This window comes from Eubalaena glacialis, chromosome 14, assembly GCF_028564815.1.
Source record: "Eubalaena glacialis isolate mEubGla1 chromosome 14, mEubGla1.1.hap2.+ XY, whole genome shotgun sequence".
Taxonomy (NCBI): Eukaryota; Metazoa; Chordata; class Mammalia; order Artiodactyla; family Balaenidae; genus Eubalaena; species Eubalaena glacialis.
The window spans coordinates 63,605,019-63,618,772 of record NC_083729.1 but is presented as its reverse complement, the minus strand read 5'-3'; the positions used below and the strand labels follow the sequence as shown (position 1 = coordinate 63,618,772).

At 45.3% G+C, this 13,754-nt stretch overlaps 1 protein-coding gene across 3 annotated transcripts in view; it reads left to right on the top strand.

Moving 5' to 3' along the window:
* The window catches only part of SFXN5 (sideroflexin 5), a 118,426-nt gene that overhangs the window by 7,362 nt on the left and 97,310 nt on the right, over positions 1-13,754 (top strand). For all 3 annotated transcript variants that reach the window (XM_061168781.1, XM_061168779.1, XM_061168780.1), the window contains exon 2: positions 3,971-4,039. In XM_061168781.1, coding sequence (XP_061024764.1) covers positions 3,971-4,039 — 69 coding nt within the window. The remainder of the gene's footprint in view (positions 1-3,970; positions 4,040-13,754) is intronic.

Sequence of the window (13,754 nt, the reverse complement as noted above, 5' to 3'; positions counted from 1 at the left end):
TTGATGGTCTCAGCTCCTTGCGGGCTTGTCCGTTGTGGTGTTCCCTCAGCTAGTCCAGTATGGGTTTGTAGGTATCAATGGAACAAAATGTTTTACTTAGGACTGTCTCCCAGTGGCAGTGGTGGAGAGTAATACAAGAGGGCTAGCAGGGCCGGGACAGGATGAAGGCAGTGACAGACCACAGGGCAAGTCAGAGGCTGGATGTTTGCACTGGATCATCTTCAAGAAGCTGCTTCCCTCAGGCCGTTCTCCTTCAGGCCCTCACCTCTGCCCCTGCTGATCCGCTTCCCTCCTTGGGCTGCTAACTGCCATACTCTTGTCCCTTTCAAATCCTACCCTCCCTTCAAAGCCCAGCTGGGCCTCCATCACTCCAGGAAGCCTCCAGGCCATTGGCTGTTCACCGGCCCACTCGTTCATTCCTGAGGCCAGTGTGTTTGTGGAGCCTCTTCTAGGTGTGTAACACAAGACCAGGAGCCAAGGAAGATAATACAGAAAGAATATCCAATAATCCAATAGCCCACATCCTTCAGGAGCTTATAATCGAGTAATAGACCAGTTTGTATTTTAATTTAAATATATATTTAAAAAATAGAATATTACTTATTTATATTATACATAATACTGATTTTTTTTTTCATTTTAAAAGCAATATAAAAGATATGGAAATAAAAATCCTATTACCGAGAGGCAATCTCTGTTAACATTTTGATATATTTTCATCTAGCTTTTTAAATAATATGATTTTGAAATCCTAATTTTGAAACAGTTTCAGTCTTACAGAAAAGTTGCAAGAAGAATACAGAGAAATTCCATATGCCCTTTGCTTAGATCCACTAGTTTTCAACATTTTGTCACATTTCCTTTATTATTCTTTGTCTACAGATGATCATAAAGTCCAGAAACACAGCAAATATACATGTTACCAAGAACATCTTCAATCTGTAAACAGAATAATAGTGCCTACATTTCCAGATTTTATTACCACCCTGTATAATTTACACGTTATTTATTTATTTTAATATTTATTTATTTATTTATTTTGGCTGCACTGGGTCTTAGTTGCAGCACACGGGATCTTTAGTTGCGGCATGTGGACTTCTTAGTTGTGGCATGCATGTGGGAACTAGTTCCCCGACCAGGGATCGAACCTGGGCCCTCTGCATTGGGAGCATGGAGTCTTATCTACTGGACCACCAGGGAAGTTCCTATACATGTTATTTTTTCTCAACCATTTGAGAGTAGATTATATTCATTTATCCCTTAATACTTCAGTGTATCCTTAAGAACAAGGACATTCTCTTACATCTCTTAGTCTGTTTGGTCTGTTATAATAAAAATACCGTAGACTGGGTGCCTTATAAACAACAGAAATTAATTTCTCCCAGTTCTGAAGTCTGGGAAGTCCAAGACTAAGGCACTGGCAGATTCAGTGTCTGGTGAGGGCCTGATTCCTGGTCATAGACAGCTCACTGTGCTCTTACATGGTGGAAGGGGCAAGGGATTTCTCTGGAGTCAATATAACGGCATTAATGCCATTCATGAGGGCTCCCAAAGGCCTCACCTCCAAATACCATCACCTAGGGACTTAGGATTTAACATATGAGGTTTTTTTTTTTAAGGGAACTTTATTTTTATTTATTTATTTATTTATTTATTTTTGGCTGCTTTGGGTCTTCGTTGCTGCGCAGGCTTTCTCTAGTTGCAGCAAGCGGGGGCTACTCTTCGTTGCGGTGTGTGGGCTTTTCATTGCTGTGGCTTCTCTTGTTGAGGAACACGGGCTCTAGGCACGTGGGGTTCAGTAGTTGTGGCACAAGAGCTCAGTAGTTGTGGCTCACGGGCTCTAGAGTGCAGGCTCAGTAGTTGTGGCGCATGGGCTTAGTTGCTCCAAGGCATGTGGGATCTTCCCGGACCAGGGCTCGAACCCATGTCCCCTGCCTTGGCAGGCGGATTTTTAACCACGATGCCACCAGGGAAGCCCTAACATATGAATTTTGAGGGGACACTAATATTCAGTCTATAGCAATAACCACAGTACAGTTACTCAGGAAATTTAATTTGAGTACACTACTTTTATTAATCTATAATCCTATTCCAATTTTGTCAGTTTTCTCAGCAATGTCCTTTAGTGCATTTCCCCCTCTAGTCCAGGATTCAGTCGAAAATCATGCGTTGTATTCAGTTGTCTTGTCTCTTTAGTTTCCTTTAATGTGGGGGCAGTTCTTCAGTCTTTCTTTGTCTTTACGACATTGACATATTTGGTGAACTAGGCCAGTTATTTTATGGAATGCTCCTCAATCTGGGTTTGTCTGATGTTTCCACATGATTAGACTCAGTCCCTTCAGAATACTATGTGAGTGTCCATTTGCCTCTCCTTGGTCCTTTGAACATGCCCCATCATTTTGGGGTGTGGCACTTCATTACTTTCTAGCACAACAATATGTGCCAGTCTCATCGTATACCTTCCCTGCCCCAGCCCTGGAATCAGCCACTTCTCTAAGGAACCCTGGTTTATTCTAGTGGATGTCATCCCGTCTCTTTGCTATCCATTTAATATCCATCTAGCTCTATTTATCTCCTGTCTATTAGGTTGGAATCATGCATTTTACATGCGTTTCACAAATCATAAGCATTTTTACATGTCATAAACATTGTCTGAAAACATGATTTTAAATGGCTGTGTAGTGTTCGATCATGTAAATCGATCGTCATTTTAACAATCCGCCTTTATAAATAATGCAGCAGTGAGTGTCCTCAGCGTATACCCCTGACCACACCTCTGAACGTCTCTGATTGAGCATCAGGTATAAGTTGGGAAATAGTTTAGGCCATTTGAGTTATAAGAGGTTAGAGAAGCAACTGTTTTAGTGAGGAATGGTGTGGAAGCTTGATGGGTCTGTGAAAGGCTGGGGGTGGAGAGGCTGCTCCATGCAGGGGGTGCCATGGTGAGCAGAGAGATGGAGGTGGCATGGGGCCTGGTGTGTGCAGGGGACCTTTTGGTGACCCGGCTCCTACTGTGGTCTTTATTGGGAAGCGGAAGGAGCAGAAATTGGCTGCAGGGTCTGGTGCCCTAGTGAGAAGGGAAAAGAGTGTGGAGGCTTCTTCCTCCACTGAGCGGAGGATGAGCTTGGAGAGCTGTGGGGCTCCAGGGAGGATTTGGGACACAGCCTGAGTGTAGTGAGGCATGAACCCCCGGCGTTTGCAGCTTTCCCCTTTGTCCCCTAGCTCAGTGCCCTCTCTCCTCCCCTTGAGCTTGGCTTTGCCAAGCTGGCCCTGTCCTGAGGGCAGAAGGCCCAGCAGTAGCGTTGCTCGGTTTCTTTTCATTGTGCTCTAATGCCTGTGGCCTGTTTAGCACAAAGCCCTCCTTTTCCAAGGCCCCTGCTCTGGGGCAAGGATGGGGGAGCTGACCCCTTGTCCTGGGCCTCACAGCAGCAACGGGGCTATGGGGGAAGGAAGGCCCGAGGGCTGCGAGCTGGGCACTACCGTGTTTGAGTTCCACCTGTGGGGAGCTTTCCCTGGGGGCAGAGCCTGTGCTGGACTTTGGTGAGGGACCCTACCTCCCTCGAGGGTCCTAAGTAAAGCAGAGAGGCTGTGGTGGGCAGGAGAGACTGGGAGAGGGCTGGGCACCAGACCTCCCCTCCAGCCTGCGTGCTCAGTGGTGCCCGGGAGCTGCTGAAAGGCTTGGCGTAGATCTCAGGGCCTTGGGAGGAGAGGGAGGAGAATGGGAGGCACGTGGAAGAGACATTGGGACAGTCACTGAGTGTCTTAATGGTCTTTCTGAGTTGACTTTAGAAAGCCCTCAGACCTGGGAAAGCTGCCCTCAGGTCACTGAGAAGCAAGACCTCACTGGTGTTCCTCACCCGCACGGGGAGTCCTGGGGACTGTGGGACACTGAGCTGTGGGTGGTGTTCCCCATTGTCTGGAGGACGGGGTGCAGAAACTTATCCAGCCTCCTCTCCCACCCCTTCTCCAGACATCCTTCTACGGTCGCTTCAGGCACTTCTTGGACATCATCGACCCTCGCACACTCTTTGTCACTGAGGTAAGTCATGGCTGCCGCTCTCAATGGAGGCCCCTTGGCCTTTATACCTTGTGACTTTGGAAGGTCCATAGGTCATCTGTGTGTTTGCCTTATACACATTATCTCATTTCATCTGAATCTCACCACATCCCTTCAAGGTAGATATATGTCATTATTATTATTTCAAACTTCAATAAAATTATTACCAAGTACATGGATTATATTACAAAAGTTCATGCAGTACAGATGCATTTAAGTAGAACAAAAAAGGATCCTTCATACCCTCTCCCTACACAGTTCCCTCCTCTGATAGGTAAGGCTAGGTATAAGGTATAATTTACCTTTTATGTGTGAACCATCCTGTGAGTTTTGACAAACATATTGAGTCGTGTCCACACCATGATGAAGATGTAGAACGTTTCTATCACCCTACCATATTCCTCATGCCCGTTTATAATCCATCTCCCCCACCCCATGCTGAGCCCCTGGCAACCATTCATCTGTTTTCTGTCCCTGCTGTTTTGCTGTTTCTAGAATGTCATATAAGTGAAATCCTACAGTATGTAGCCTTGTGTGTCTGGCTTCTTTCCCTTAGCATGGTGCTTTTGAGATTCATCTATGTTGTTGCATGTATCAGTACTTCATCCCTCCTGACTGCTGAGCAGCATTCCATTGAGAGGATGGTCCAGAATTTGTTTATCCATCCACTTGTTGATGAACACCTGGGCTGTTCCCATTTTCTGATTATTATCAATAAAATTGCTCTGAGCATTCTTTGTGTGGACGTATGCTTTCATTTCTCTTGTGTGAATAACTAGGACTGGGATTGCTGGCTCATGTGGTAAGTGTGGTAAGTATATGTTTAACTTCATAGGAAACTGCCAAACTGTCATTTAAAAATTGCTGTACATTTTACATTCTCATCTACAATGTTCTAGTTGCTCCACATCCTCACCAATCCTTGATATTATCAAATTTAAATGTACTGTCAGATTTATTTGAGCCATCCCAAGAAGTGTGTCTTTATATCCTTTGTATTGTATTTACAGATGTGTACAGGAATGCATACACATGTAAAGCAGCAAATATTTATTAAGCATTTTCCGTGAGCAAGGCAGTGTCATAAGCATTTTACATGTATACGCTCGTCAGATTAACTCAAAGCAACCCTATGAGGCAGATTCTATTCTAAGTTCCATTTTACAGATGAGGAAACAGACAGACAGAAGTTAAGTCTCATGCACATGGTGCTGGCCAGTGATGGAGCCAGGGTATGAATGCAGGTAAGCTTGTCTCCAGAACCCTTTGCATTCCCGTTCAGGTAACTCAAGTTTAGGGAACCCTCCCAAGATTACTCAGCTGGAAGAAGGCCTGAGCTCCCACTCTGGGTCCCCACATACCCTGAGGCAAGTCATTGAGCCTCTGAGTCAGCCCCCTGAGTAGACAGCACTTCTCTGCTCATCTTCTCTGTGCTGAGCATTGGCTTGCTTCAACTCTTGGAGGGAAAAGAAGCACACGGCCTGCTAGGTACCTGGACCTAGAACCATTCCCATTGTTCCTGGGAGAGCAGCCCAGTAACAGGCAATGTGGGAATTACCCTGATGTGTGATTTCCTCCTGTATCTCAGGAAGGATGAAGGTCTCAAGTATTTAACTGGCTGACCTTACCTCTGGATGTACTGCCTCTTAAGGGCAAGGCTATTGTACTTCTGGGCCCTGTCTAGATTCTCCTAAGGAGTAATCAAAGTGATTCCATAAAAATTCGGAAGAGCTAATTAGAACTAGAGAGCTACTAGAACTAGAGAAACTACTTACCTAGCCTAGGTTATGTGTCTTTCTTGAAAGCTCCCAAACGGTGCACAGCTAGATAGAGTTGCAACACAAATCCCAACATAAATGCCAGCTGCTTGATGGAGGAGGCAGTGAAGGCCAGTGCTTTTTAAGGGTGGACTTCGAGGCACGTTGAGAGGTGGTGGAGGGAGCCTTGGGAGGTCCGGAGGTTCTTCAGGGCTCCCCTGATGAACAGAAGCAGGCAGGGACTTTGGGGATGGATGGGCAGCTGCAGAGCAGCACGCCGCCTGCGCTGCTCACGGCCCCCCTTCTCCAGTCTCCCCTCCTCTCATTCCCAGACCATTTCATTTTACTGCTCTCTTCCTGTACCACATTTTTGTCTTCAACTCTTGCATTTTGAAAGGTCCCAGCATTCTTGGGTATCACTAAACCATCTTTTTCCTATCTCCCCATCAGTAAATTTAAAAATCTCATACATTTTTTTACTATTAATTGAACTGTCAAGGAAACTTAACTATTTACTGACTAGCAAATAACCAGTGCAACAGAAATTTTAGAATATTTTTCAAATTTCACATGTTTCTTCCCCTCATCGAAGATTCTGATAGGCTTCCTGGAAAGAACTAGACCTCTCCCTCCTGCATCCCAGCTGGGAACTGTTTCCAATACTACTTGCTGGCCTTTTGGAAATTTTCTGCCCACAGAAGATCTTCTAGGCCCTAAAAAATCTGGAAGGGCCATGAGTGGGCCCTTCATGCCCTCCCTGGCTCTAGTCCAGGCAGGTTGCTTAGCAAAGCCATCTGCATGGAAACAGTGAGAAATTAGAGGCACCAAGAGGAAAGAATCTCTTACCTGAGCCCCTCCCCCCAAAACTATGGTGCTACCAGGAGGGCCACTTCCCCCTTCTGCTGGGCTCAGTCCACAGACCATGGCTTATGCCTTCAAAGCACTGTTTCTCTCCCAGGGCCTTTGGCTGGTATCCTGGGAGGGAGCGTGGGGTGGTGGCTGCCCAGGGGGAGGAGATCTGGACAGGCCTGTTCATCTGTGAGGACGGGAGGAGAGTGGAGAACATGAGGAGGTGGCTCTGGAAGCCAGAGTTTCCTGGGGTGGAAAGATCCTGGGCAGCTTGAGCCTTCTGGTGACCCGGTTCTGAGGGGCATTAGCTGAGTCAATGGATAGACTCATCTTGAGAGAGTTTTGCAGCTACTTGTTTGCAATTTATAACTGACCAAGCTTTAAAAAGATTCCAACCCTTGTATGTGTAATGAGGTGGAGCAAATTTTATTCACCATAATTTCTCTTAGGAAGAAGGCTGTCATTGTTCTAAGAATGTCTTGAGCAAGGCTTCAGAAAGGGAGGAGGTTGCCTGCTTGACAGAGGGGGAAGAATTGTGCTTTTTGATCCTCCCAAAGAGAGGAGAGAGAAGGAACAAGAGGGGAAAACAGTGGGAAGGAGAGCAAGTAACCATGATGAACTGAAAGGCTAGTGTCTGGGGGCCCTTTTGAGATTGGTCATACATGCTTGTGAAAGTTGCTGTCCCTTCCACCATCATTCCTGTGATATTGTCATAAAATCTGCCTGGCTCCTGAAGTCCAGCAAGAGTAAATTCTTTGGAGGGATCTTGAGGGGCTGTGAGTCTACTGTCAGGGTGCCGTGTGTGCAGGATTGGGCCTGAGGAAGGAAGCCACCAGGACCAGGCAGAAGCCCTAGCTTTGTCCTTCCACATAGGTCATGGAATTAGATTTAGATCCCTAAGGGCAAGGCTGTACCAGCTGACATCTAAGTTACTTTAAATTATGAACTGAAGATGAAAGGGGTTTGCTATTCTGAATTCAATAATTATTTAAGAGAATGAATGGTTGGCAGATTATCATTCTGAAGGACATAGAAACCCAACTGAAACAGTGTTAATAACACCAACTCATTATTAGTATTGGTGTAGTAATCTGAAACTATTTTGGGTGTATTGTAGGACAGAATAAATCGTTATACTGATGTTGGGAACCAGGGTTCTCACCATGGGAGTAGGGAGATACAAATATGGAGTAGGGGAAAAGACAAAAACTATGTGATGTTGTATTTGAATTGGAGGTATCAATATGAACTTATGATTTACACACACACAAACACACACACTTACATTTATATTTCTCAGTTTCCTGGCTCTGTTCACTGAAAGGTCCATGACACCCCAGTAACAATGAACACACTTAGCACTCAGATCTTGGTTTCTAAATACCATTACTTACAAAAAGGACCCAGGGCTTCTTGGAGAGATGGCCAAATCCACACCCAAGGCAAAGAGACTTGCTACAGAAAGTAAGAAATTGTTCATAGACCGATGGAGACACAGGAGCAGGAAGTGGCTGCATCCCACTAGCCACATTTGGGACAATTCAAACATTAAGAAAAAGAAAAACAGTGGATTATAATACATTGAATAAGAAGAAGAAGAATCCATGAGTCCATAGTAAGACTAAAAATGTGAAAGAAGGAAGCTCATATTCACAGAAGAATGTCAGCTAATAAATGTAGAAGGAAATAAACATTGTGTAATCCTCAACAAAATAACTGATTTTGACAAGGATCATTAATGGATGCTATTTTCATAGAGTAAAAGTTGTTGGGAAACAGGATATTCTTATGCTTTCAGGTAAGTATCACCTCCAAATATTATTTAGCAATTACTAAGGGGAAAAGGTACCTTTACAGTGGAGAGCTTGGAGGACACCCCTTTAACCAGGTGACGAGGCAGCATCACTAACAATGAAAACGACTGATATTGTGGGCCTCTTGATGTGATGTGGGTAGTAATCTCTAAATATTAAAGTCTAAAGAAGAAAATAAAAACTGCTCATTATCTCACCTGCAAGAAATAATCACAATTAACATTCTGGTATATGTATATGTACAAAATTAGGATGGTTTGTATAATGTGTATAGATATATATAGATATAGATATATATGTATCTATATCTCACTCTATCTCTGTACAGACAGTCCCCAACTTAAGATGGACTTTATGATGGTGTGCAAGCGATACACATTCTGTAGAAATCATACTTCGAATTGTGAATTTTGATCATATCCTGGGCTAGTGATATGCGGTACAATACTCTCTCATGATGTTGGGCCATGGCAGCTACAGGTCCCAGTCAGCCACGTGATCACGAGGCGAAACCACTGATACACTTAGAACCATTCTGTACCCACACAACCATTCTGTTTTTCACTTTTAGTACAGTATTCAATGAATTACATGAGATATTCAACATTTTATTATAAAATAGCCTCTGTGTTAGATGATTTTGCCCAACTGTAGGCTAATGTAAGTGTTCTGAGCGTGTGTAAGGTAGGCCAGGCTAAGCTATGATGTTCGGTGGGCTAGATGTATTAAATGCTTTTTCAACTTAAGATATGATATTTTCAGGAATTCCCTGATGGTCCAGCGGTTAGGACTCCGTGCTTCCACTGCATGGGGCACAGGTTCGATCCCAGGTCGGGGAACTAAGATCCTGCATGCTGCGTGGCATGGCCAAAAAAAAAAAAGATGATATTTTCACTTATAGTGGATTTCTCGGGATGAACCCCATCATGAGTCAAGGAAGATCTGTGTGTGTATTATGTATATATATGTATACATACATAAATATGTATATTTAAAATCATATGTGATATATGTATACATGATATATATTGTTTTTTTCCATGTAGCATATCATGAGCATTTTTCCTTGTCATTAAATGTTGTTTCAAAATGTGTTTAATAACTGTACAGTAATCCATCATGTGGCTATTCTCTAACTTAATCATTTTCTCAGTTGACCATTTGGGTGGTTTCAAGTCTTTTGCCATTATAAATAATATTGCAATAAATATCCTTTGTACATAAATCTCCCCATATTTCTCTTTATTTCCTTTGGATAAATTCCTGAAAGTAGAATTTCTGAATGAAAGGCATTTTAAGGCTTTCGATATATATTGCCAAATTGTTCTGTAAAGTGTACCAACCTGTACCAAGATTATATCAGTTTATGCTCTCAGTAGCAGTAAGTAAGGATGTCCATTTAAATGCATTCTAGACAGCATCAGATAGTCTAATTTTAAAATTTTTAATGGAATTTTTAATTTAAAAATTTCCAAATGTCAGTACCCTTATACACTTCAGGTTTTTGCCCATCTGTATCCGTTTTTGGCATACTTCTTACATTGAACACAGACTTTTTATTTGCTTTTATCATCTATTTCCAGGCCTTTATAATTTTGGGAAATCATGTCTTATAGTATAAATAACCATCCCTGTTAGACTTTTAGGTCTAACAGGTAGGTTGTTTCCTACCTTTTGCTTTCCTGCAAAAAATAGTCTCTGGCAAATCATTTTTCATTTCTGCTAAATTTATTTTATAGAAAAAAATTCCCAAGAGTAGGGTATCCAGGCTGGAGACCATGATTGTTTTTATAGTTCTTGGGGTAGCTGGACAGATTTATTTTCTAAAGGTCTGTACCACCTGTCACGCTGCCAGAATTATATGGGTTTACCTCACATCGGTGTCCTGAAGGTGACCAGAGGTCGGCCACAGGGAAACAGAGCTCTCCCCATGTGTCCCTGGTTTCCCTTTCCCTTGGGCCTCCCAGAGGGTAGCTCATCGTTGGTGTGAGCCAAGAACCAATCTCAGCACAGATAACCCCGTGGGTCCCCAGACCGCTGGGAGGGAAGATGAGAGAAGGGCTTGAGACTCTGCTTGCACAGAAATCATTAGCTTTGGCCCCCAAATCTCACTGCTTGGGAGCCACAAAGAAATGGTTTAAGCTGTGGTTGCAGACAAGGTAAGCATGCGCGGCCCTGTCTTTGTCAGGTGCAAGACTGACCCAGGTGAGAGCAATCAAATACTCAGCGATCAGGGCAGGACGTGAAGTAATCTGCAGGCCCCGCCCCCCGCCCCCGCTGCCAATTCATTCTCCCTGAACATTGACACTCCCCTTCCTTCCTTCCTCCCTCCCTTTTTTTTTTCTTTTAAAGTTTTGCAAGCTTTGAGACTCCCAAACTTTTGACTGCCTGAAATGCCCATGTTTCAATTGTACCGCTTTCGCTGAACATGCTCTGCAATTTCTGTGTGCAATTTCTCCTTCCCTTTCTTACCTGGGGTGCCCGGCCCCAGTAGGCATCAGCTTTTCAGGATGCAGGCATTGCTGTGGTTTCTCTGGGAGACCACCCCTCTCTCAGTTACCGACTGTCATGAGGACAGGAGGCTCTTCTGTGTTCATGTCTCATGGAAATGGCCCAGAGCTGGGATTGAGGGGACTTGGTGTTCCTAGGTGCCACCCACCCATTCTGTGACCCTGGGTGCCAAAATGCCCTTCCTGCTCGGGCCCCAAATGTCTCAGGGAAAGGAATGCCTATGTGGTTCTGTAATATTCACACACAGGGGTATTCTCATCCACATCCTGTGTGAACTGGGCATGCATGGCCTCTTGGAATCCCAGGATTCTGTAAAACCAGCATCATCATCTAGGGACTCTGGCCTGCTGCTTTGGAAGCTGGATCCCTAACCCTGACCATACCCTTCACTTCTCCCCCACAGCAGTCTCAGTCATTCATTTTTGTTAAATGCTCATTATGTGTGGCCCTGTGTTGGTGATGGGCTGGGGTAGATGTGTCCTGCAGTTCTGCAAAGATACCTAAAACAAGTCCCCTGCTCCCTGCACCTTGCAGTCTCTGACAGATAACATGGGCACATGCTGGTAAGTGGTCAGGGACCTCCGAGAGGTGCAAACCAAATGCTCTCTGGCTGTTCAGAGGATGGAGAGAACATTTCTGGAAGATTCCTGGAGAAGATGGCCCTGAGCCTTGAAGGATGGACGGGGATGGGGATAGACTGTTGGGGAGGAAGGATGTCCTCCTCCCCAAGGGTGGTGGGGGGAACCTGCAGGTACCACCTGGGGAGTGGGTGGGTCCTTTATCAGAAGTGGGGGTGAAATGTTTCTGGGTGTTCCTCACATCCTGACCAGGTACTGTCACTCCCATCATATATTTTAACATATTAAATATTATAATAAATATTTAAATCATTTTGACATCCTCCCTAGCCAAGCATGGATTATACTCAGTCTGCATTTAGCTTGGGCATGGGCTACAGGGTACCCCCTTCCCTCAAAAAAAGATTAGCTTTGCTTCTGATGACTTTCCTCATCTTTCTTTTTTGTGCCTTTCCTTCCTGTGTCCCACCATCCCCATTCCTGTCCGGCAGGGTGTCCTGCCTCTCTGCCACCACCCTAACACTCCATGCCTGCCCTTTTGCTTCCTTCTTCCCCTCAGGGCCTTGGGGTGGGACCTCTGTCCAAATTCTCTGCCCTGAAACAGACCTCCCAGGTGCCTGTTTCCTGAGGGAGTTTCCAGCGACCATGCCCCATCAAATACACGTGCTGTGACACTTTCTGGCAGTCTGGTGATGGAGTCTGGGAAGCAACATTGGGCCGTCCCTCCCCCAGCCCAGGGCTCCAGAGAAGGGCCTGCAGCCTTGTCTCCAAGCCAGCTGGGCTCCTCACCATCTTTGCATTGAGGGCCTAGCTGCCTGTTTGTTCCTGGTTGAAAAGACCTCCTACAAAGTTCACCCTGCCATTGACCTCCAGCTTTCCCCATCCCTCTCAAGCATCACAATGCACTGGGGTGAGAGGAGGGTTTAAAGCAAACCTATCCCTCAAGTCTCCCTGAAAACCATCCCCTTCTCTGCTGCGAGGAGTCCAGCTCCCAGGACAGCCAGCCCTCAGGGACCTCTCAAGACAAGTGGCCTGGGGCCTTGCCTGTCCCACAGAGGCGCTAGGAGCCCCAACCCCTCAGCCTCTGACCTGGGGGGCCAAGCTGAGGCTTAGCAAGGCCCAGAGGCAGAAAAGCACATTCTAGCTTTCCGCAGTCCTGCATTCGCAGACTTGTCTTGAGAAACTTTGGATTTGGTTCTTTCTCAATGCATGCCAAGATCAGGGCTCTTTGGAACTTACTCCTGAGACAAGAGGCCTTCCTTTGATGACCGTGTCAAATGAGATGGAATCTGGCCAGGTTCTTGAGGAACTCAGGAGAATCCCTGGAGTGGGAAAATAATGAGAAAGCGGGGCCATTCACCATTCAGGGTGGAAAGTAGAACATTCATTGTCGGGGCAGAGGCTGAGGCTGGGAGGAAGCAGGCTTGGGGTGGGGAGCTGGCCGCATCACTAGGAAGTTTTGGGGGGTTGCAGGGACAGCAAGGGTCTGACTAAACTCTGGGCTCGAATACTAAACCGCTCACTTTCTGTGTGACCTTAAGCAAGTTAAAACCAACAATCAACAGGAAAAACAAATGTATTAAGTCTAGAAGGAAAATCATCACTTTTGCAAGTGGTATGTTTACAGGTGATTAAAATTTTTTTGTGTGCTTTCAATTTTTCTGCCATTTTCTCTAAACAGCATGGATTACTAGTATAACTGGCAAAACAAAAACAAAAACCACAAAGCTATCTGTACTTTGGAAACAAACAATTCTGGGAAAGGACTCTGGAATTCAGGGATTGGTATGCATATATTTGAAAGGGGAGAGGCAGTGCTCTCCAGCAGTCAGGCTACACCCAAGTAAGAAATTTTCCTGGCCCCCTGACAGCCCAGCTGGCTTGTCTGGGCTGGCAGTTAGTCCTGCTATTTCAGTACAGGAGGTGGCTGTACATTCCCCATCGTATGTGACCACTGTCAGCCTGCTCAGCAAATGCCTCACGGGGTGCCCTCCCTGGGGCTGCATGCTGCCTTTAGACCAGGGGCTTCTGTTGAGGTCTCTCTGCACTCCCGTCCTTAGCCAGGTTTGTCCCTTGGTCAAAGGGGAACACGGTGGCTTCCCTGGGTTTCTTCCCCCACGATGAGCATCCCTGATGCCTGGGTTCCTCACCTGACCTTGACATAGGCTGCCTTCTCTCACTGTTGTCA